The sequence below is a fragment of the Lynx rufus genome, unplaced genomic scaffold (genome assembly GCF_022079265.1).
Source record: "Lynx rufus isolate CCGP_SWC_20201006 ecotype Redwood Valley unplaced genomic scaffold, mLynRuf1.p SCAF_4, whole genome shotgun sequence".
Lineage (NCBI taxonomy): Eukaryota > Metazoa > Chordata > Mammalia > Carnivora > Felidae > Lynx > Lynx rufus.
The window spans coordinates 78,434,337-78,459,945 of record NW_025814856.1 but is presented as its reverse complement, the minus strand read 5'-3'; the positions used below and the strand labels follow the sequence as shown (position 1 = coordinate 78,459,945).

Here is a 25,609-nt window from a genome sequence, read left to right as displayed (position 1 = left end):
CCCTTACATTTCTTTGATTACAAATGAGGTTGCATATTTTTTCACATTTATGCTCTGTTTTTATGCCTTATGGTGTGAAATCACATTTATATCCTTATATCCAGATTTTTTTGAAGTATTTATATCTGTAATCATTAACTTCAGTTTTCTTCAACACACCATCTTTGCCAAGTTACAACATTAAGGTTGGGCTGTCCTCATGTTGTAAAATTGAGAACCTTGCACTTTCTTCTTTACTTTGGCACAATATGATTGAAATAAGCATGCCTTGCTTAATAAGTGGACTTAACTCACCTGTGGCACCTTGCTCAAAGGCTTTTGGAGAATGTGCCAGGCAAAGCATTTTTTTTTAATTTTTTTAACTTTATTTTTGAGAGACAGAGCATGAATGGGGGAGGAGCAGAGAGAGAGGGAGACACAGAATCCAAAGCAGGCTCCAGGTTCTGCATGGTCAGCACAGAGCCCAACGCGGGACTCAAACCCATGAACCACGAGATCATGACCTGAGACGAAGTAGGACGCTTAACCGACTGCGCCACCCAGGCGCCCCACGCCAAAGCATTTTTAAAGCCCTCTCACTCAGTATTCAGAATGTGTGTAGGGGCTCCTGGGTGGCGTAGACGGTTAAGCATCTGACTCTTGATCTCGGCTCAGGTCAAGATCTCACAGTTTTTAAGTTCAAGCCCTGCATCAGGCTGTGTGCTGATGGCACAGAGCCTGCTTAGGATTGTGTCTCTCCTTCCTTCTGCCCCTACCCTGCTTTTATTTAAGTTTTTAAATAAACTTAAAAAAAAGAATTTGTATTAAAATTCCCAAGTTTTTTCAACAGTTTGGAGCATCAGTGAAACGCTAATACATTGGTTTTCTTAGAATAGGCCAAATTGTAAAATAAAGGTGAAAACAAAACCTCAAACGCCACATTTCCATCATTTCTCTGGATTCCGTTAGCCCTTGGCAAACATGTATGCTTACATGAAGCTCAGTGATCCCAGTATGGTGTTCAAAAACTGACTCATTTCTTTAAAGAGAGTACAGAAATTTCTACCTTCAGTTTCCTAGGAGAGAAACTGATGTGAAAGGTAGAGTAAGAAAAAAGATGAAATGTACCGTATCAACCAGTTTTCCCCGAGCACACCCTGGACATGGGCGATTACACTAATGTGCTTCCTAGGGTATGGAAATAGCATATGTTCTCATCAAACCCTCCATCTGAGAAAGAGGATCTGCCCTGTTGGTGATAGCTTCCTCTCATGGACAGGATAATGCTATGTAAATTCCAGGATCCCTGGGCAGTCATCACCCTACTTAGTTACCGCATCAACATAACTGTACTTTCTTTCCCTTTATCCAGGACGTCTGCGTTAAGGCTTACCTCGCCCTTCGTCATCACACAAACCTGCTGATCATCCTCTTCTCCATGATGCTGATGACAGGAATGCCCCAGTTAACAAGCAAAGAAGATATTGAATATATTCGGGATGCCCTAACAGTGGGGAAAAGTGAGGAGGATGCTAAGAAGTATTTTCTTGATCAGATCGAAGTGTGTAGAGACAAAGGATGGACCGTGCAGTTTAACTGGTTCCTGCATCTTGTTCTGGGCATCAAACAAGGGGAGAAACATTCAGCCTAATTCTTTGGGCTAGAATTAAAAACAAGTTAGTGTTCTAAAGCTTTAAGTCAGCATGTCCATCATTGAACTTGGACTGATGGACAGGACATTATGAAAGCTGGCACTTCAGAAATGCAGCTCTGTTGCTGGCTGAACCCTTTACTGGAGAAAAATACTGGCATGTCGGTTTGTTTAAATAATGTTCAGTTTTAGGCTTGTGTGCAGGTTTGTTTTTCCTCATTTGCTTCAGTGATGTTGGAGAACATTCTAAGTTTAAACAAACTATTTCTTCATTGTGCCTGCTGGTTTGACTGTCTTATTATCGAGTGCCTCTGGAAATTGGGAATAATTGGTGACATCTCTTTTCATCTGCGTATACTCTCAATTTGGGTCATTCTTGTGCTCCTCAACCTCTTTAGAGAAAAAGACGTAATCGTTGTAACCTCTGTCTCATTCCCTAAAGGACACTTCCAAACATCCCCCTCCATGTCTGTAGATGATAGCGATTTGCTAAAAGCAAAGGAAGGCGAGTTGGTCTTTTCAGTGTCTTTTGTAATTAGGTTCTTGTACAGTGTACAGCTGAGATGCACAAACATACAATGGAAAATCTGAACCTTTGTGCCCTGGCACTTCTCTGCTGGTCTGCTTCAGGGTTACGAAGAGGAAGAACAGAGAGGAGACCATTCATCTTAACTCGGCCCAAGAGCAGATTGCCAATTCCAGCTACTACAGCCTTCTCCAGCATGGAAACAGGAAGAAACTAAAGGGACTCATTTTTCACCTTTACATCCTCCTCCCTGCCTCCTTTCTTCTTAACTGTTACCCTCCCACAACTCTTTACCCAAGTTGTGAAGTCCTCAAGAATGCATCTACCCTAGAATTCAAAACTTAGTTGAAAAGCAATTTCTCCCCTAGGGTTACTGGAATTTTATGTACTTATTTGTAAAAATGTTTGGTGGAGTTTTTTTTTTTAAGTATATTATTAAAGAGGACATTCTAGGAAATGTAGATTTGTTTTCACACACCTTAATTTTACATTTTGGTCTAAGAATTTTTATTCTTTTTTTTTAATGGAAGAAGGTATTTGGTATCTGAACAGTATTTCTTTTTTTTTTTTTTAATTTTTTTTTTCAACGTTTATTTTTTTATTTTTGGGACAGAGAGAGACAGAGCATGAACGGGGGAGGGGCAGAGAGAGAGGGAGACACAGAATCGGAAACAGGCTCCAGGCTCCGAGCCATCAGCCCAGAGCCTGACGCGGGGCTCGAACTCACAGACCGCGAGATCGTGACCTGGTTGAAGTCGGACGCTTAACCGACTGCGCCACCCAGGCGCCCCTGAACAGTATTTCATATTAGCAAGAACACTACTTGCCCTGTTCATCTCTCAGTTTAAAGGACTTTTAAACTCTGACACATTCTTCAGATTTCCTAAAAATTGAAATGGTTTCTTTAAAAACCATGTTCATCTCCTAAATAGCTTGCTATTTATTGGAAGTGTTGTTTAACCTTAGAGAAAGATCGTTAAATTATTTATAAAATATTTCTAAATTACCTATAGTTAATACTTTACCTAGAAATAACTCTGTTAACCATCTCTGTGTTTAAACACAATCAGATATAAATAGGTATTTAAGTTAAAACTTTTCTAAATAGATACCTTTGGTGTAGCCTGAACTTTTTTTTTTTTTTTTTGTATATGCAAAAGGCCTTTGAAGGTATGGGTAACACTGCTTCCTTGCCAGCTGAGCCTTTCCCCTGCTTCATAAGGTGTCTAGAAAGAACTCTTCCTTGACAGCTCGTTCTTTCAAAACTACTCCATCCCCCGGTACAGAAGACCATGCCCTACAACGCATTAATGAATGCATTGATGGAAGGTAGATGTTGTATGACATTTTTACAACTATTCCCCACCATTCTTCTGAACAAGAACAGGAAGGATGATGCTTTCTAATTGAGAAGATGTAGTCATTATTCTTATAAGAAATAGCTGAGCTGGCCCTTGCACAGATTCTGCTTTTTATTTGAATTGCTGAAATAATCCTCTTGATAGAAGAGTTAGAGGAATGTATTTATATTTAGCTTGCTGGCACATGGGCATACCTATTTTCAGATGGACAAGTTCTTTTGTTATGCTGACACACAACACATTGGGCCTGATTCTTCTGTATTTCAGTGAAGGTAGAACTTTAACTCTTTAGACTTACAGACAAAAATTACTTTTGTGTGCCTCTTCCGTTCATTATTTACAGTGAATCACATGACCCACAGCTTTTAGACCTTTGAAAACGTTCTAGAGTTCAGGTCATCTCCTCCTGGGAGGAGATTTGGGGGAACTACCCACAACTCTGTCTTCACTGCCAGATGAAAACAGAGATTACAGGTCAGATGATTCGGGTAAAAGCAGCTTTCATGTATGTCCAGGACTGGATACATGATTTGCAGAGCCCAGTACAAAATGAAAATGTGGGGCCTGCCATTCAAAAATTATTAAGAAGTGCAAGAGAGCAACAGCAGAGCATGAAACCAAGCACAGGAACTTCTGACCATGAGTCACTGCACAGGTCACAAGCCTGTGAAGCTGGCGCTGTACAGATCTGAATAATGGCTTTGATGCTCAATTTTGCATTTGGACTCCATCTGTATGAGTTCAGATAAAGTGCCCAGATCGAAATGCTGTTTATGTTCTAATTAAAATACCTCATTTCTGTGGCTGTACATTTGGACGTAAAACACTGGCCCATCGATTTAGGCCTGGAACAATGGCCACTAAAAGGAGAGCAAAGCAGATGTTCGAGACCTAGCCCCATATGACCCCATTTAACTACCTTTAGTGGAAATATGAGGGAGTGGAGACCTCGTAGATAAAATATAGAAATTCCTAGAGAAGACTCTTGACTTTTAAAAAGGTAACTTTATTAACTATATATATTTATAGGAGATGAATCATTTTTTAAAGAAAGACCAGAAGGGCGCCTGGGTGGCTCAGTCGGTTGGGCATCCAACTTCGGCCCAGTTCATGATCTTGCAGTTTGTGAGTTTGAGCCCCGCGTCGGGCTCTGTGCTGACAGCTCAGAGCTTGGAGCCTGCTTCAGATTCTGTGTCTTTCTCTCTTTGCCCCTCCCCCACTTGTGCTCTGTCTCCCTCTGTCCCTCAAAAATAAATAAACGTAAAAAAAAAATTAAAGAAAGGTTAGATATGGGAATTCTGTGGGATAATTTGGAGGCTGGGAATCCTAGGTAAATGGAAATTATTTTTTTGATATGGGCCAAAAAATAATTTAGAAAGTATATTTCTGGAGCAAGTTCTGGCGTTTGGCAAACCAGGCTCTATTTGCCATGGCTATGAAATAAATTGTCAGTTATATTTTACAACATGAAGAAAAAAGTTTTTGGATTTTTAAGGACTCTGCCATCTTATATCTGTTTTACCCAACCTAATAAATCTGGTCAATTAATCTGGTTCTTATCTGTGTGCTTGTCTGCATATTTGCAAGGACTCATTTTTAGGACAGATGCCAGGGGAGCCTAAAGCACACACCTTGGCAAAGGCGCTCATTCAGAAAGTCAAGAGATATTTCCTCTTCTGGACAGTCCAGCTATCCCCACTTGTATTTGCATTTCAATTACAATCGTTGAATGTAAATTCAAATTAAAGAATCGACGCCTTGTATTCTCTGTACACGTCTTTTAATGTCTGAAAGTCCAGATATTCCTGAAAGTCAGATTCCTTAACAAATCTTTATGGAGTATGGTGCCTGGCTGGCTCAGTCAGTCTGACTCCTGACACGGGCTCAGGTCATGATCTCACAGTTTGAGTTAAAGCCCCGCATTGGGCTCTGTGCTGATAGCATGGAGCCTGCTTGGGATTTTCTCTCTGCCCTTCCCCCCCTTGCTGTCTCTCCCTCTCTCTCTCTCTCTCAGAATAAATAAATAAACATTAAAAAAAGAAGAAAGAAAAAATATCTTTATGGAGTGCCCACCGCCCTACTAGACTGTGTGCTGAGGACTGGGTATTAGAATGTGGAACAAAATCGACCCAGCCTCAGTCCTTAAAAGGTTTATAGTTTGCTGGCAATAGCAGACACCTCATAATGGTTGTGTCTTGTGGGTCAAATTGTGTCCTCCCAAAAAGATGAAGTCCTCACCCTTGGTCCCTGTAAATGTAATTCTATTTGAATTAGGTTCTATAGATGTAATAGAGTTAAGGTGAGGTCATGATGGTGAGCCCTGATTCAATATGTCTGGCATACTCAAAAGGAAAAAGAATGTGATAGAGGTAGAGATTATAGTGTCTACCAGCCAACGGACACCTGGGGTACCAGATGCCGGAAGAAGCAAGGAAGGGTCCCACCCTAGAAGCTTGAAGGGAGCATGGCCCTGCCAACACTTGCAGATGTCTAGCCTCTAGAACTGTGAAAGAATAAATTTCTACTGTTTTGAGTCACCCAGTGTGTGATATTTTGTTATGACATCCCTAGGAAATTAATAGAGTGTCGACCATCATCAGTTTTGTGGGGGTTTCTTTTTGGAGGAGCAGACAGAGTTTATGTAAGTAAACCTGTTTGATGCTTTCTACTGTTACCAAAAAGACTTAATTGAGTGCAAAATATGTGACAAAGTGCTAATATACTTAATATATAAAAAGCTGTAATAATTCAATAAGTAAAAAATGAATACCTTATCAGAAAATGTTGAATTCACCAAAAAAATACATGTGGCCAATAACCATATCACAAGAACCCCAAATCACTGCTGATGAAGCAAATGCAAATTAAGATAATTTAAGTGTCTTTTCACCATCAGATTAGGAAAGATTGGTAATACTGAGAGTTGGTGATAATTTGGAAGAAAGAATACTCTAGCACACTGTTGAAAACAGAGCAAGTTGATAAAATTTATGCATGGCATTTTGTCACATTTTATCAAAATTAAGAAGATATTGGGGTGGCTCAGTCTGTTGAGCATCTGACTTTTTTTTTTTTTTTTTTTTTTTTTTTTTTTTTTTTGGAGACAGAGAGAGAGCACACAAACGGGATAGGGTCAGAGAGAAGTAGAGACAGAATTCCAAGCAGGCTCTGCAACATCAGTGAGAGCCCGCTGCAGGGCTTGAACTCACAAACTGTGAGATCATGACCTGAGCCCAGATCAAGAGTTGGACGCTTAACCGACTGCACCACCCAGGCGCCCCAAGCATCTGACTCTTGATATCAGCTCACGTCGTGATCTTTCAATCATGATCTAGACGCTCCATGCCGAGTGTGGAGCCTGCTTGGGATTTTCTCTTTCTCTCTCTTGCTCATCTCCTCCCTGACTCACACACAGGAGAGTGAGCTGGGTATGGGCAAAGACAGTGGGGAGCCCGATGTGGGGCTTGATCTCAGGAACTATGAGATCACGACCTAAGCTGAAATCAAGAGTATGAGGGTTAACTGACTGAGCCACCCAGGAGCCCCAATAAATCAACTTAAAAAAACAAAAGAAAAAGAGGATATCTATTCTCCTACCCAGCAAGTTCACATCCAAGAATTTATCCTTTAGAAACTATCGGACAAGTGTGCAAAGACTTACAGACAAAACCAGTTACCAATATTCTTTATAATACAACCCAAAATTGGAAATGGCCTAACAGTCCCTCAATAGGGGATTGGTTAATTAAATCACATTCATACAATGGAGTACAATGAAACCCCTGAAAAGATAAGGTAGATGAAAATGTATTAACATCCACGTAGATCTATGACATAATTGAGTGAAACAAGGTGGTTACCAGGTCAGTGTTGCAGTACAGTCATATTCAAATAAAAATGTAAGCTTATAGCAACATTAAAAGGCTGGGAGAACATATTCACACCAAACTGTCAATTGTGATTTTTTTTACCCTACATTTATTTTTTTTTTCTCTCGGGTTTTGGGAAACTTGATGCTATATTTTTGAATTTTTTAAAAAGGGAAAAATAGTATTTTAATTTTGGGAAAACAATACAGTCTACACGATAATCATATCCTTTAGCTTACATCAAGCCTCACTAAAAGCTCAGAAAATTTTGTTTCTCTAAGGGAAAAAAATCCCATGAAGTCAGCAGTTGTCAAGGAGTGACGGCCAAGCTGTTGTCAGAACTTTCTGGCATACAAATGACCGTGTCAAAGTTTCCTGTCTTACTCAACCCTACCTGATTGTGATCTTTGGTACACTAATGCCAGCCTGATCCATCCCCTAAAATGATAATGCTTTTAGAGAAGAGAGGCCTCCAAGGATGCTGTTTAGTCAGTAAGGGATGCCTTGCCCGGGCCAGCTCTTGTCAGCTCTGCAAATCTTCTACACTGAGCTCTCTAGCTCACACATGACGTCCCCCTTGGAGGTGCAAAGAACCTCATTTTCACTTCTCGGGGAGTGCCAGAATTTTTTCTATGCATTCACTCATTAGTACAAATTAAATCTCACTGCCTGTGGCTTTGGTATGATGTTTTCCTTCTGGGAGCTGGGCTCTGAGTCTGGGTTTATAATGCACCAGTCATTCAATTTGGAGGATATGATGGAGACAGGGACGTAAAAAGGAACATAGAATTTACCTGCAGCCCCTCTGTATCTCGTAGTGGGTGGCCAGTCCTCTGACAAGTTTTATACGCAGAGAATCAAACTCAGAATTCTTCTGATTACACTTAAGTGTTAAAATGGGTCCCTATTCTCTTCAGAGATGTGCCCACCATGACCCCCACCATTTCCAGCCACATGCAGGGTTGTGGCTGAACAGAACCTCCCATTACCGGATGTATATGGCAGCCAAAGCCATACTGGTCCCTAGCACCCCCACCCCATGCCTTTCTTTGTATCATCGCCAAACACCTGTTCTACAAAATTACCAGGGCCTCCACTGGGAAAATCCTGTGGCCACAAACCACTGCCAAATCCCTGAGTTCTCCCTGGCTCTCTTTCCCCAATCCATGGCTCTAGAAACCAGAAGAGACAATTTCTCCGTATTTTTAATTTTTTTTTTATGTTTATTTATTTCTTTAGAGAGAGGGGAGGAGAGAGAGGCAGGGAAGGGCGGGGGTGGGGAGGGAGAGGGAGAAGAAGAGGGAGAGGGAGTGGGAGAGAGAATCCAAGCAGGCTCCACACTGTCAGCACGGAGCCTGATGCAGGGCTCAAACTCATGAACTGTGAGATCATGACCTGAGCTGAAATCAAGAGTCAGCCGCTTAACTGACTGAGCCACCCCAGTGCCCCACTAGTTTCTCAATTTTGAAGCAACCCCTTGCTTTGGCAGTAATTGTTTATCATGGCAAAGCACATTCTGTAGGTTTTCAACTGGTAGAGGAGTTTGACTCCTTTAACCTATACAGATTTAAAGGAGTCTGAGACTTGAGATACCCTAGTGGAAAGCCAGGGTGAGTGTGTGTGGCTGTGGATGCAGAGTGGACCATAAGCCAGTAACTGGGGGATAATCCACTTTAAAGTCAGCCAGATGCCACAGTAGCAGTTCAGAGTAGGTGAGGCAGGAAAGAGGGTAGATCGGTGGCTCCGGCATTTGATCATTCCAAATTCAGTACAAACCGTCCACCTGAAAGAGTTGTCTAATCTTGCTAAGCTTCAGCTCTCTCCTCCATAAACTGGGTAGAGAGTGGTACCTCTTTCACAGAACTGCTGTGCAGATTAAATGAAATCGTGAAAGTGAGGGGTGTCTGGGCAGCTCAATCAGTTAAGTGACTGACTTTGGCTCAGGTCATGATCTCGCAGTTCATGAGTTAGAGCCCACATCAGGCTCTGTGCTGACAGCTCAGAGCCTGGAGCCGGCTTCAGATTCTGTGTCTCCCTCTCTCTTTGTCCCTCCCCTGTTCTCGCTCTGTTTGTCTCTCTCTCTCTCAAAAATAAACAAACATTAAAAAAATGTTTTTAAATAAATAATGAAAGTGAAGCATTAACTGGAATGTCTGGAGTCTTTGCTCAATAAACAAAAGCCATCGTTTCCGTGCTCCTTTTCAAGGAAGGCTGAAGAATCTCAAGAAATCAAAAGTTCTAAGGCATCATCCTTGGAATGACTTCTAGAAGTAAATGATGGAAATTTTAATGACTTTATAAATATGACATCCTCCCAGTATGACTTCAAAGGAGAAATAATTTCCACTCTATGTCAACATCAGATACCAAGGAAATCTTTTAAACAACATCCTTCTCGGACCAGTTAATCTAATCAGTGTACATTATCCGTGGGTTCTGTCTGGGCCTAAGGAAAGTTTAGAGGGCCTGCAACCAATTGACAAGGCCATTAACTCCTATTCACTTTCCCCCTCCCCGTGAACTTTATGGAAAGTTAATTTATATAAAATACAATTCAGCTATTTAAATGTATCGTGTGATAAGTTTGACACACGTCACACCCATATATCCATCTATCACCACAGCCAAGATCCAGCACGGCCCCATCACCAAAAAGCTCCCTCAGGCCTGCATGTAGTAAATTTCTTCCCATGTCTTCACTGAAATGCTTTCTGTCACTATAGTTTTGCCTTTTCTAGAACTGCATATAAATGGAATCATGCAATATGTGGTCTTTTGTTCACATAGTATGATATTTTGGAGATTCATCTAGATTGCCTAAATAAAATATAATTTAGGGAGGTTCATTTGCTGGACAGGTTTGCTATGGTTCACTCTACAGTCAAATGCCAACTTTCACCTTTGTCTGCTGTCTGTGACAATGCATGCCCATGGCTCCTGTTCTGTCTTAGATTATTGAGAAAGACCCATTATTACTCTTACCTTGTTGTTTATATAAGATAATAGATGACAAGGAGCTTTCATTTCCTCTGGTTTTGAAATAGTGCAGAGGTAGATTGTAATATTCCCCACTGCTGCCGAAGGGCAAGCAACTAGCAGTACCAACAGACAGACAAACACAGGAACCCCTGAAGTCATCAGAGAATCTAGAAAAGAGACCTTCTAGAGCAGCGTGTCTCCTAACGTGCACATAAATCACTAGGGATACATATTCTGATTCCATAGTGTAGGACAGGGCCTGGGGTTCTGTCTCTCCAACAAGCTTCCAGGGGAAGCCGATGCTTCTGGTCCCCAAACCACACTTTGCATAACAAGGTTCTATAAGACACAGAGGCAGATTCTGTGGGTTGGTAGGGAATGTCAAAGCAATAAGAAGGCTGAAAATATGTACCAATCTGCACCTGAGAAATACTACCCAAAGACATGAATTTTCATCAATCCATATATGTGTATGTATATATCATCTTTGTTTTTTCTAATGGCATCTCAATTTTCTCATCTGTAAAATGGGAATTAAACTATCTGTGGTAGGTAGACCTCCAGTATGGTCCCCTATGATCTCTGACTCCTGATGTTACACCCCTGTGGGATTCTTTCCCCATGAGTATGAACTGGGTCTAGTGAGTTGCTTCTACAAATAAAATATAGCAAAGATGATGCAACATCACTTTCAAGATTGGGTTCTAAAAGCCTAGGAGTTTCATCATACTGGCATTTCTAGCTTGCTCTTTCCCACCTTTGCAGTTTGATGAAGCCACCCACCATGTTGTGAGCCATTCTCTGGAGAGATCTACATGGCAAGGAATCCAGGGAGGCCTCTGGCCCACAGTAAGAAACAGAGTGAATTCTGCCACCAACCACATAAATGAGCTGGGAAAAGTGTCTTTTCAAGTCAAGTCTTGTGAGAGATCCAGAGCCAGAGGACTCAGCTAAGCCGTGCCTGGATTCCTGATACGGAGGCCATGAGATAATAAATGTTTCGGTTTTAAGCCACAAAGTTTTAGAGTAATTTATTGTGTAGCAATAGATAACTAATAGATTTCAGAGTTGTTTTAAGGATTAAAAAAGACAAAAGAATTAATATATGTGAATGAACTTAGCACAGTGCCTGGCACAGAGTAGCTGCTTGGCAATGCTAGTTGAATCTAAAAACAGCAGAGTCATAAACATCACCAGGATTTGTAAACAGCAGCTGCATCCACTAATCCAAGAACAATCCATGTGTATAAAGTCTGTTACTTTCAGCCTTGTTGGGGAACCTGTAGACCAAAAAGTTTGACATATACATATAAATACAAAGACATAACTAATACCCATGCATGTTTTACATACATATGTAGATATCTCACTTTTTAAATATAAGCTTGTTTTTTCATGGATCTTAGAGCTGTGCTCAAGTACCCTAGCAAGGAGGAAGAAGAGGAAGAGGAGGAGGAGGAAGAGGGGGAGAGGGAGAAGGAGGAAGAGGGGGAGGAGGAGGGGGGAGGAGGGAGCAGAGGGGGAGGGGAAGGAGGAGGGGAGAGGAGGAGGGAAGAGGAGGAAGAAAGAAGGGGAGCTCCCACTGAACTATGTTTTATAAAGTGGCATTCCCACATTTTTCTTCTCATTCTCTCCCTCCTACCTTCCAGTTTATTCAAAGATACAAGTTCAACAGCAATCATCAAACCAAATGGAAACTCTAAGAAGGGAAGTCAGTCCAGGCTGGGAGCTGCCACTCTCTTACCAGCCATTATGGCCCTTCACTGAAACTGGACTTTCAAATGGGTTCAGTATCACCAAAATCTACATGAAAATCACTGATAAACATGTAAGAGCATTTCAAAGTGAGACCAAGTCCATCATATCTATCAGACCTTTATTCAGCATCCGCTGTGTGCCTGGCATTCCGCCCTCCTGGGATCACCCAGGAAACAAAAATAAGTCAAGCACCATCTGGTGGACGGAGCAGGCACAGTCACACTTGACTGTCAGGAAAACCCATGAGGGAGCATCATAACCAATGGCCACCTGCTCTGTTATAGGCTTGGGAGCAAAGACGAGGATGCAAAGATGACCTCTTAACTAGAGAGGCAAGGCAGGCTGTGACGTGTTGTATTAGGGGTATATGTAAAGAGTGGAGAAAATAGAAAGGCGCCAAAAATTAATTCTGACTAAGGGACCAGAAAAGGCTTTCTAATGAAGGGAACATTTGAGTGTGGTTTTGAGGAATAAATAGGATCTCACCATGTGGGTAAAAGCATTCCAGATGGGGTGAGGGTAGGAGCAGCAGAGACAAAAAGTGAGGTGTAAAAATGTAAGGTACGTCAAGAAATGCTAGCTACAGCACCACAACGGAAGTGTCAGCTGGATGGCAAGAGAGTGGGAAGCAAAGGCTAAAATGGGGGAAGATCATAAAAAGCCTTGAAACCAAAAAGAGGTTGGATTTATGACATACATTCTGCGTGTAATAGGAAAGCATGATTACCTTTTAAGGACAAGAGCAATCCGGCCATTCATTAGCCAGCACGCTTTAGGTTGCTAGTGACTGAAACCCAATTCAAATTGGCTTCAGTGAAACAGAATGTATTGGTTCACTCAACTGGAAAGAAAAGAGGTACATCTGGCTTCAGGCTCAGCTGGTGCCAAAGAATAAATGATATCATCTCTCAGCACTACCTTCCCCTTCTTGACTCCTTTCTCAAGGGGATTCTCTCCACGCTGTAGCAAAGTTACTCATCAACAGCTTATGATTTACATCCCAGCGGCTTAGGGCCTTCTGTGAGACAAGAGGGTTTCTCTTCAAGAGTCTGGTGGCTGAAACTTACTGGATAATCTAGATCGCCCATTACCATCATAAATGCCAGGGCCAGGGCAATGTAGTGCCCATGCATCAGCCCAACCCAAACTCTATTCACTGAAGGGGGAGTGAGTCCTCAACAGAAAATCCAAGTGCTGTTTTCAAAAGAAACAGAAATGGGTGCAAATCTGGGGGGAAAAATGTGCAAAATAAAAAAAGGAATTCTAGAGACAGTCTTTGGGGGCCAATGAGGTAGAGGTGTTCCCCCAGAAGCCAGAAAGGCCCTGCAGTAGGCTAGTCAAGAGATCAAATGGTGTGAACCAGGAAAGACATCACAGGCATGACATGAACACAGCAGTTGTTCATAACCTCACAAGGAATATTTAAGGGTCAAGGGAGAAAAGTTTTAAGAAGTGTGGAAATCTTAGGTGTCATCAATGGGGTCCTGTGACACAAAGACAAAACTTAGATTTCATCATGTTTCTACCCATGTGAAATAAGTTCAGGTGACCCTGGCATGTTACATGGCTTATGTGCTGTGAGCACAAACACAGGCTAAGACAGCTTGGGTTGAAGTTAGACAAACGGCATACATACAAATCTACTGGAAAAAAAACTCATTCTCATTACCTAGGGACTCATATTTTTCTTCAATTTGCCTTAAAAATAAAATAAATATCTAATTTCATTACAAGGGCCATAAAAATCCTTAGGCATATATGTCATATTAGTACTTTCTTATGTATATTCCAAATACAATGCATAAGAGAAGAGCCCAGGGAAGGAGTTAAGAACATGCCACTCCAAAGATACCACTTTGGCTTATTGTTTATTTGGAATTGAAAGCACTTAAGAAACAGCAGATGCATGAATGCTCTGACCTCCCCTTTTCTATTCAAGCTTCCATGAGAGAGGTGCCCTCTTTATATCAGGAAGAGAAGCACATCCTTATCACCAGAGACTTGGAATCATCACCGAAATGGACCTCTACAAATATACTAAAATAACTCATCTTCCACTAGCTTCCCTCACTGATATATCTCTTAGGAACTGCCCTACAATTTACTGCCCCCAACCCAAACCCCTTTGCCTTGTCATTTGTTCCCAAATGTATCATCATTTCCCTTTAAAAAATTTTTTTTAATGTTTTATTTATTTTAAGAGAGAGAGAGTAGAACATGAGCAAGGGAGGGGCAGAGATAGAGGGGGAGAGAGAGAATTGCAAGCAGGCTCTGCGCCATCAGAGAAGAGCCCAATGTGGGGCTCGAACTCACAAACCATGAGATCATGACCTGAGCCAAAATCAAGAGTCAGATGCTTCACTGAGCCACCCCGGTGCCCCTCATCTCCTTATCTAAAAGGTATAAAAGCTTTCTGTTCTGGTCACTTCTTTGGGTCCTCATTCTCTTGTGAAGCCCTCCATGTACATGAAAAAAATTTAATAAAATGTGTATGCATTTCACCTGTTAATCTGCTTATATCATTTTAATTCCAGGCCCAGCTGGAGACACTCAGAGGACAGAGAATTTTTTTCCTCCCTTACACAGGATTCTAAATACTCTTTTCATTAAGAAAGTGCTAGTGGCAGAATGGGGATGGGGAAAGAACACTGTGCTGGAGGTGGGGAGTCCAGGCTCCACTCCAGGGCAAACCAATCAGCCTCCCTGGGCAACAAGATTCTCATCTAGACAAAGAGGTAGAGCTGGACTCTGCCTAGGGTTCCTTCCATATCTACTATTTGGTGTTTTTGTACCAAAAAGTCCCTCTCTGCCCAGAGCTCTCCCTCCCAGGGACAATCCTGAATCTCCTCAATTCTAGTCCCTGTCTGGTCAGCCTGCTCCGTCGGTGTCAGTTCTATAAAAAGCCTCCCTGACACTCCCACCAGAACCCATCACATGAGTGTGAAGCAGCATTTCTGTGCAGATCACCCAACCACACCCAGTGTGAAGAGTGTGACTAAAGCCACACACCCACCTCTTAAATGGCCAGTGTGGGAGGTCAGCATCCTTGTGATACTGCCAAAAGGACATCTACCACAGCACCCAGGCAGTCAGAAATGACAAGACCAAAAACCCGCACCCCCAGACCATGGAAAGAAATGTGGTAAATGCTGATTCTAGCAAAGCTGGGTGTTCTATGACAGGCCTTTTAATTGGAAGTAACAGAAAACCACTCTAACTTAGGAACGAGGTGGGGTTTATTTTAAGGATATAAATCTGTCTCATAAAACCTTGGATCAAGAAGTATATCCAAGCTTCCCAAAGAAACAGGAACTGAAAAACATCAAAAGTCTTTCCAATCTCTCTCCTTCCCTCCCTCCCTCTGCCTTACCTTTCTCCTCTGTGTGCTTGACTGTCTCTCTCTCCCTGCGTACCCCCCTCTCCTCGCCGGGGTGGAGCAGGTCGCTAAATGGCCACGTCTCATCCCCCCTCTCGTAGGAACATCTAATTTAAACCTCCAGCATCTTCATGTTCCAATTAAACCACACTGAAGGTTATGATTGGCTCAGCTTGTCCACCTCTAGGCCAATCAGTTGTGATCAGGGAGGCGGGGCCACTTGGTGAAAACATGGCTGCCAGGACCCACCCCCCCACCACCACCACGCTGGAAACAGGGGCAGGGTAACACACAAATGTCTGAAGGTCTTTGGCCATGAAAGGCAATACGTAGGTGTAGAAACACTTCGGCCAAGTTTTCTGTGATTTTTCTTGCTTGAATATTTCTTTACATATTAAACAATATACAGAAAGACATTCTATGGTATTAACATTTTCTACATGGTCTAATGTACATAAGATCTAACTGGTAAGACATAGCTGCTGAATCTGAACATTACTATCATTTATTAGTAACCATCATAATAACAGGGAAGAAAAGCAATTCAAGCAACTGGAGTTAATCTTCCCTATCTTTCACCCCACAGATGAACCCAGGTCACTTAATTCTCCCCAGCTGAGTATGCAGCTGACATTTAGTGAAGGAAGCATAAAAATGATTTCTGGCTATGTAGGTGTGTTTCATGAAAACACTCTTCTTCAGCAGCTCCTGACTTCAAATGAGAACTCCAAGCATTCGCAGGCACGTTTAGTGCTTAATACATTTAAGAAAACAGAATAGAAGTTATATGGTTTCCCTGGAAACCTTTTTCTAAAGAACCTTGCACATGCACCTTCTCAAGAAGCAGGTGCTGCTGCCTGGGGATTCTTTCCTGCTGGCTGCCCCCTGCTATTCATTAAAAGGTCAAGGTGAGGGCTCTTCAGCTCTATGAGCAATGGTTGGGCTTATTTTGCTTACAGTTATTTAGTATCAAGTCTCTCTTTACTACCTGGTTCTATTAGAAAAATATGCCCAGGTGGCTTTTGGCATATTTTAAAAGCATTTGCAAGCATTAGCTTATCAAAGGGAAATGGAGAAAGTCCCATAGTGTGTATCAGAATGATGGATCAGTCCCAGGGCCTTTATCAATAGCTGTGACCTTTTAGAGTTTTGGGGTAAGGTTACCAAAAAAAAGAACAATCAGGCTTGAAGAATTTTAGGAAATTACTAATACCTCAATTCCCAAAGAGCCATGGGAGCTAGGTTGAGCATGATTCCTGCCTAGCTTAAAGGGATATATTATAAGCCACCAGCTTATATAAGTAACCCTTTCTTCCACTGCAACATTTCACCATCCTCCTGTTTCCTCCCCCTCCCATCTCCATAACAACCAGGGCTGTTATCAGAAAGAAATCAGCCTGCCTCTTTGACTTTTGTCTCTAATTTAGGGATGCTTATCTTGGGAGGTCTACTTTATTTCTTCCTTGGGAACCCTTAACATTTTAAGGCATCAGTTCAATATCTGGGTTTCAAGATCCTCCCCCATGTCCAACATCAATAGAGCAGATGAAAATCAAACAAATCACACCAGGAAAGGGGTATCATTCTAAGATATGGAAGAGACTGCATGATTCTATTTAATAGATCAGGACAGGCAGTGCAATTATAACATTGACCAGTCTTGTATAGGCAAGAGGAAAAAATATTAGCTAGAACAGCACCTACTCTGGACTCCCTGGCAAGGCCTCCAAAACAGCGCCCCCATTTCCACTTGAAGTCATCCTCAGCACTTAAGATGCCGTGAGGTCACGGCCAGAAGTACCCAATCTACTTTCAAGATAATGTACTTTCTCTTTCAATATGACTATCATTTATGTGCCAGACACCTTGTGAAATCTTTGGAATTCAGAATTAATAACACACGATTCCTTCAGAGAAAGGGTAATTAAGTCTCCCACCTGTATTTTCTTCTGGCTCACATTTAGGGCAATATCATGTTCCCTAATTAATCTGAATAAAATATTAGATGGGAGAAATTTTCTTGAATCGCCTGGCCTTCTAAATGTTTTATACCACAAGAGCTCAAGTTCTTCAAATGTTGATCACTGATGAATGATTCTTATCCTTCCTGGCCTTTGCTCTTCTTAGAAGGAAAAAGGAGCTAGAAATCCAAATTGACATAGGCTTTGTGTGAACAAGAACTACCATCAGCTCACCTGCAAAACTCAATAAAGGCTTATCATTTTGTTAGTGGGCCTGCCATTTAAATTCAACCCTCTATTTCTGCAAATAACAAGTGAAATACACTGTTGATTGGTAACTAACACAGCATTTCCTTTTCCTCAAGTTTCCTGGAACTCTCTAAAAATGTTATATTTATCTTGGTGAAATATGTAGGGCATATTTTGAATGCTTATAATACTTTGTCTTCACCAAGTACATCAATTGACTTGAGAATATTTTGAAGTTACACAAATCTGGATATAGAAACTGCAGAATAGAATTAAAGATTTCAGGATGCCTAACTAATTGGACTAAATAATCACATGAATTATATTGGGACAACTAGAATTACTAGAATCTAAATGTACTCAGGTTAAAAGAAAATCCTCCCACGAACTTTCCTGAGACAGCCACAAAATATGTCATGGACACTTGCAGATCTAACATCCAAGAGCCCAACTATTGAAGGGCAACTCTGAAGGTCCATCGTAGGTACTAACTGATCATTTTTTTGTAGAAAGGCCAACTTTGAACCCAGCTTTGAGGCTCATGTGAGGACTTGAGGCACTTAGCTAATGAGTCTTCTGACCCATCTTATTCATATCTCTACAGTTCTTCCGGGTGTACATCAAAAGCATACACAAGTGCAATGTCAGTGCCACTTGTTTATTGCTTTGCATGTTTAGTAGTTATCTGTGCTATGCTTTTGTAGTTAGAAATACGTTTATTCCCATGTGCACCAAAAATTAGTGTGTGTTAGTCATTAGAAATTCTTTAGTGATGGGGCACCTGGGTGGCTCAGTTGATTAAGCGTCCGACTTCGGCTCAGGTCATGATATCACGGTTCATGGGTTTGAGCCCTGCGTCAGGCTCGGTGCTGGCAGCTCAGAGCCTGGAGCCTGCTTCGGATTCTGGGTCTCCCTCTCTCTCTGCCCCTCCCTTGCTCTCTCTCTCTCTCTCTCACCCTCCCTCTCTCTAAAATAAATAATTAAAAAAAATTCTTTCATGGGGCGCCTGGGTGGCGCAGTCGGTTAAGCGGCCGACTTCAGCCAGGTCACGATCTCGCGGTCCGTGAGTTCGAGCCCCGCGTCAGGCTCTGGGCTGATGGCTCGGAGCCTGGAGCCTGCTTCTGATTCTGTGTCTCCCTCTCTCTCTGCCCCTCCCCCGTTCATGCTCTGTCTCTCTCTGTCCCAAAAATAAATAAACGTTGAAAAAAAAAATTCTTTCATGAGGAAATACAGGGAAAATCCCTTTTCTCATGGACTTACACTGCATAATGAGGGCAGACAATGAGGGCAGACAATAAACAAATGAGATAATTACAGACTGTAATAAGTGTGATTAAGAAAATAAACTAGGTGATGTGTTAGCAGTATTTGCAGGAGGACAACCACACATAGATGGGTCAGGAAAGACCTCCTGAGGAACTGACATCTGAGTCAAAACTAGAAGGAAGAGAATTAGGGTGCTGGTACTTAGTTAATTATTAGCTGTTGCCAGAGAAAATTAAGTACATATAGAAATAGACAATGCTATTGGTATAGACAATACCTGTTCCGGGAGGTATACTTAAGCACCAAAAGCCATCTATGGGATAGATAGGATATGCTTAAATGCCTCTGCATTATGCAACTGCTTTTTGATGAGATATTTCAGTCCTCAGGATGAAACAGAGACACTTCTTGGGCTATAATGTGCTATTTCATTAGCACAATCTATTTAGAACAAACAGTATTTTTTATAACTGTTTTCTGTTGCCAGTATAAGTGTTACTTTAGATCAAAAGTGAATCAAATGTACAAAATCCAGTTGTATTTCTATACACTTGCAAGGAACAGTCTGAAAGTGAAATAAAGAAAAAATTCCATTTACAATAACACACAAAAGAATAAAATACTTAGGAATAAATTTAACTAAGAAGGGCAAACTTATACTCTGAAAACTACAAAACATTGTTGAAAGAAATTAAAGGAGATCTAGATAAACATAGACGCATCCATATACATGGACCAGAAGACAGTATTGTTAAGATGGCGATACTCCCCAAACTGATCACAGAATCAACACAATCTTCATCAAAATCCCAGCTGGCTTTGTTGTAGAAATTGACAGGCTGATCCTAATATGGACATGCAAAGGACCCAGAATAACAAACAATTTCAAAAAGGAAGAACATGGTTGGAGGATTTCCTGATTTCTAAACTTACCACAAATGTACAGTTAATGAAAACCATGTGTTACTGGCATAAGGACAGACATATAGATCAACGGACTAGCATTGAGAATCCAGTCTGTGAATGGACGAAGGATCTGAATAGACATTTCTCCAGGGAAAATTTTAAACAGTCAATAAGCACACAAAAAGATGCTTAATAACATTAGCCATCAGGAAATGTAAATCAAACCCACAATGAAAGACCACTTCCCACCCAGTAGGATGGCAATAATCAAAAAGAGAATAATGAGGCTGGTGAAGATGTGGAGAAACTGGAACCCTCATACACTGCTGGTGGGAATGGAAAATGGCTCAGCTGCTTTGGAAAAGTCTGGCGGTTCCTCCAAAGACTGAACATCAAGTTACCATTTGACCCAGCAATTCCACTCAGGTATATACCAAGAGAAATGAAAACCTATATCCATATAAAAACTAGTACCAAATGTTCATAGTAGCATTACTCATAATAAGCAAAAATTAGCAACAACCCACGACTCACCAATTGATGAATGAATGAATTAAAATGTACAATGGAATATTATTCAGCAACAAAAAACAACGAAGTACTGATATATGCTACAACATGGATGAACATTGCAAACACTATGCTAAGTTTATGTCAAAGAAGCCAGTTACAAAAGACCATTTATATTAAATATCCAGATTTGGTAAATCTATAGAGACAGAAAGAAGATTAACGGTTAGAAGCCCTGGGGGTTGGGCTGGAGGCTAGTAGCGGGGGTGGGGGGGGTGGGGGGGGCAAGGGGGGAGGGAACTAGGGGGGAGGTTAACTGTTAATAGTCATGGGGTTTCTTTCTGAGGTGATGAAAATGTCCTAAGATTGCTTGTGATAATGGTTACACAACTCTGTGAATATACTAAATTGTACACTTTAATAGGTGAATTGTATGGTATGTGAATTATATCTCAATAAAATGTTTATATTAAAAAAAAGTCAAAAGAAAAAAAAAAAGAAAAGTAAACCAGAGACAATATCAGGAAACCTCGGTGCTCCTATCAGAAGATCAGAAGAGTCAACAAGAATTTATTAAGGCAACTTACCTACCTTGCTTTTAGGTACAACCTCTGTGTAATAACACTTGATGAAAATCTGTTGTTTTTAAGCCCTCACGTAAAGGAGCATCCATCAGGCACTTCAATAAACCTTTCCAGTTGCAACATCAACTCTAGGAATCAACAGTCTTTTCTAAGACCAACCCCATGTTAGATTGTAGGCCAAGATTAATCTCCCTTGAGGAAAAAAGGTCAATATAATAATTATTGTGTTTCCTATTTTTCTGGGTGTTTCTTTCTATTCTAGAACCAAAACCCTGGTGCTAATATACTATGCCTCTGCTTTACTGGTCCCATCTCAGGCTTGGTTCCTTACTGCAAAGGCTGAGTGGAAGTCTCACATCTTAGTTTAGGACAAGAGTGGTGCTGTATAAATGAGTTACTTTCTCCCTGCTTTCATTTCTCCCTGTTGTTATTTCTAAAATGAGATAATCTGATCCTATCAATTTCATAGGATAGTGTGTGATAAATGAGCTTAAATACAAAAGGAAAAGTATAACCCAATAAAAATAGCATCATTTAAAAAAAAGTGGTAAGATATTGATTACTCTTTTACAGTTTTGCCAAACCAAAAGGTCCTTTTCTTTTTTCCGAAGGTGCTTTTAAACACCTTAATTTAAAGTTCTTAAATACTCTTTGCCTGATGCCTTATGTACTTCAGTATCAGCAGATTTTTAAACACACCACAACCTTATGAAAATCTGAAACACAGTGGCTGAAGACTGTGAGAAAAAGAGCTACAAAGACAATTACAAACAGCTCTCCAAGAAGGTGGAAAGGAGGAAGCAAAGTGGGACAGGTAAGAAATAATGAGGCTTTTAATTTGGAGCTCTGCCAGTTTTTCTCTCTTCTACCCAACATATTTAGACTAGGCTGGGACAAAGGTGGGGGTTGCGCCTCGGTGGCACAGTCAGTTGATCATCCAACTCTTGATTTCAGCTCAGGTCATAATCTCATGGTCGTGAGATCGAGTCTAGTGTCAGGCTCTGTGTTGGGCGTGGAGTCTGCTTAGGATTCTCTCTCTCCCTCTGCCCTGCTCATGTGCTCATGCTCTTTCTCTCAAAACAACACCACCACCACCAACAACAACAAAACCCCAACATATTACTATTAGATTGTCTTCAAAGCTGTCCTAGAGAGTTCTGGCTGGGCTATCTTTCATCTTGAAAGTTCAGTAATGAGGGGTGCCTGGGTGGCTCAGTTGGTCGAGCATCCGACTTCAGCTCAGGTCATGACCTCACAGTTTGCGAGTTCCGGCTCCACGTAGGGCTCTGTGCTGACAGCTGGGACCCTGGAGCCTGCTTCAGATTCTGTGTCTCCCTCTGTCTCTCTGCCCCTCCCCTGCTTGTGCTCTTTCTCTGTCTTTCAAAAATAAATAAATGTTAAAAAAATTTTTTTAAAGAAAGTTCAATAATGAAATAATTATGTATTACTTTAATATATATTATTTTAATGCAATAAGAGATTGTCACACTAAGATAGCCTTTTTCCCAGATTATGTTGTGTTTACTATGTGCTTATTTCAGAGTTTTTTGCTGATAAGATCCTAATTTTTCCAAGATAGGGAAATTTTTATCTATTGAAAATTTTGTCAAATGAAAGTTTGTTTTGGCACGATGATTATTAAATACTATATGAAGCACCATGGGGGTTAAGAATATAACTTAGACACAACTCTCAAGGACCTTAGAGTCTAATGAGGTGAAAAAGGGCACAAATAACTTTGACACAAGACAGAGCAGGACAAGTGTCATCCATCTGCATTGGTATTTAGCTGGTGATTTCCAAAGCTTTCCTTCTGTCTTTAATTCTCAAGGACTCCTAAGAATATGAATAAAATGCAAATAATAAACAATCATCTAAATATGAGGTCTTCTAGGGGCACCTGGCTGGCTCAGTTGGTGAAGCGTGGACTCTTGATCTCAGGGTCGTGAGTTCCAGCCCCATCAAGTAGAGATGACTTAAAAATAAAATCTTTATAAAAATAAATAAATACATCAATACATAAACAAACAAATATGAGGTCTTCTGCTCACAGTTCTATATCATTTCATCCAGTGTGATTTCCTGTTAAAAACAACACTCAAGTCTTCTAATGCTCTAGCATTTAGATCTCTTTTCAGTGGGAGATTTACATCCTATAACAGAAAGAACAATGATAAGCTGGAAAAGCAAAGGAAGCTTTCAAAAGTAAGCCAGAGAACCTGATGGAAAACTATTTAATTCTTTATGATTTAAAAGACCCAGGTGTTTCTAGATTCCCCCAACAGTTGAATTTCCCTGCAGACAGCTTTCATAAAAATACAAGTAACACTAACACCTTAAAATTCACTGACGTTATGCATAAATATTTGAGACATTCAGAGACAAATGCAAAACTCCAACTCCCTTTCTACACCACAGAATTAATGGAGTGTTCTCTTAAAACAAACAATGAGAGTTACAGAAAAACATTTCCTTTTAGGAGACGGTTAAGTGGGGGAGGGGAGAAAAGATCATTTTAAGAACTCAGTCCTCTGGGCGTGAATGCCATCTATTTTCAGCATATGTCATATCCATTATATTTTTCTCTTCTTCCTCTAATGCTTCAACTACTTAACCCTAGTATCATACCCACTATTAAACCTGAAAGTTTAGTCTTTGATTAGGCCAACCAGATAAGCTTGCTGGTGAGCCAAGCAAATCTAGTGAACCTCTTAAATATTTTTTAGGTGCCCTGGTATGGCAAAAAATCCCTGATCCCATATGAATCCACGTGTCTTTTATGGCGGGTTGATTCTGCCCCCAAGAAGTTTTGTTTAAGTTCATTTGCTCATATTCAGAACCCCAAAGAAGACATGGGTTTATGGTCCAGGATCAAATATCAAAGGAAACAGAGAAAGCACTGTACACATGATATCGTTTGGAGGATGTACCAAACCTAGCAGCCATGGTGCCTGCCCCACCACAGTCCAGCCTAGGGAGCTCTGCTTTGTTCTAAGAGACTGTGACCTCACCGAACTATAGCTGAATATGACCCAGTCCATAGCTTGGCCGGTGACCCTTGACGGATCCTGGTATGGAAAGTTGATGAGTCCTTCTCTTGAAAATGTAAACTAAGAAATGTTGAGAACACAAGAAATAAGCACCTTACTTTCTCAGTTTCTCATGTCCGTAATGGGAATGGTAATAAAAGCATTTATAATATAGCAGAAATTAATCAGTAATAAAGCACTTAGGATAGGATCCGGCACTTAATAAGCATGCCATAAACACATCATCATCATCATCATCATCATCATCATCATCATCAACAGTTGTCTTCTACTCAAAAACCTTCCATGAGAATGTGTGTGCAATAATATATGTGTAATAAGCTGAAAAATAAAAGTAATGAGGGATGACTAGCATTACCAGATATGAAAATTAAAAATAAAGCCACTTTAAGGGCGCCTGCATGGCCCAGTCAGTTAAGTGTCCGACTTCAGCTCAGGTCATGATCATGTGGATCATGGGTTCCAGCCCCCCATCAGGCTCTCTCACAGAGCCCACTTCGGAGCCTCTGTTCCTCTCCCTCTCTGCCCCTCCCCTGCTGATGCTCTCTCTCTCAAAAATAAACATTAAAAAAATATATTTAAAAAATAAAGCCACAATAATAAGGGATTCATGCAGAAAGAGGCAGATATAAATTGTTCCTGAAACTGACCCAAATACATATGGGGATTAAGTGTATGATAAATGTGGCATTTCAAGTTAGCAAAGAAAATATATATTACTCAATTATTAATAAGTGTTTTTGGCACAAGAAGGCAGCTATTTGGAAAAATAAAATAAAATCTCTAACTCACATCTTATATCAAAATAAATTCAAGGTAGGTCAAAGATTTAAATCTGAAAACTGAAAGTAACAGTAGAAAAAATATGGGTGAGTATTTTTATAACATTAAGGGATGTCTTTCTAGGATAAAAAAAAAGATTCTGCAGGATTGCTAACTGTAATTAAAAGCAAACGTTTAGGGGGGAAGTTGAAAGCAAATGTTTAGGGTGAAAATATTATGAGGTCAAAAGCCAAATAGCAAATAGAAATATCTACAACACAAATGAAAGTGTAAGGACTAATTTCCAGAAAATACAGAGTTCTTCAAAATCAGTAAGAAAAGAGCTACACTTCCAACAGAAAACTAGACAAAGAATCTACAAATGATTAATAAATATAGGGAAAATATTCAATTTCTTTATAATTAAATAAATGTACATTTCAAACAATTAAATATCAATTTCCAACTATCAGATTAGCTACTTCATTTATAAAAATCAGTGCTGTTGAGGATACGGGAAAAACAATTTAATTTACTGCTAGTTGGAGCGTAGATTGTGCAGTGGTTTAAAGGCAATTTGATTATATATTTTCAATTAGAAATGTACATTCCTTTTTACTCAGAAATTCTATTTCTAGATACTTGGACAAAAATCCAAGAGTATGTATAAATATGTTATTGCAGTAATGTTCATAAGAACAAAATACTGGAAAAATCTAAACAGCTATTAATAAGGTACTGGTTAAATAAATCCTGTACACTAGACTACTATACAGCCATTAATAAAACCACGGGTAGATGTGTATATTACATGCACTATCA

General features: G+C 40.5%; 1 protein-coding gene and 1 long non-coding RNA gene across 14 annotated transcripts in view; one reads left to right on the top strand and one right to left on the bottom strand.

The window, feature by feature from the left end:
* PIK3CG (phosphatidylinositol-4,5-bisphosphate 3-kinase catalytic subunit gamma) overlaps positions 1 to 2,617 on the top strand; it is a 33,373-nt gene extending 30,756 nt beyond the window's left edge. For all 3 annotated transcript variants that reach the window (XM_047096803.1, XM_047096802.1, XM_047096804.1), the window contains exon 11: positions 1,352 to 2,617. In XM_047096803.1, the coding sequence (XP_046952759.1) occupies positions 1,352 to 1,630 (279 nt within the window). In that variant the 3' untranslated portion in view covers positions 1,631 to 2,617. The remainder of the gene's footprint in view (positions 1 to 1,351) is intronic.
* The window catches only part of LOC124524501 (uncharacterized), a 305,188-nt gene that overhangs the window by 183,296 nt on the left and 96,283 nt on the right, over positions 1 to 25,609 (bottom strand). The window lies entirely within an intron of this gene.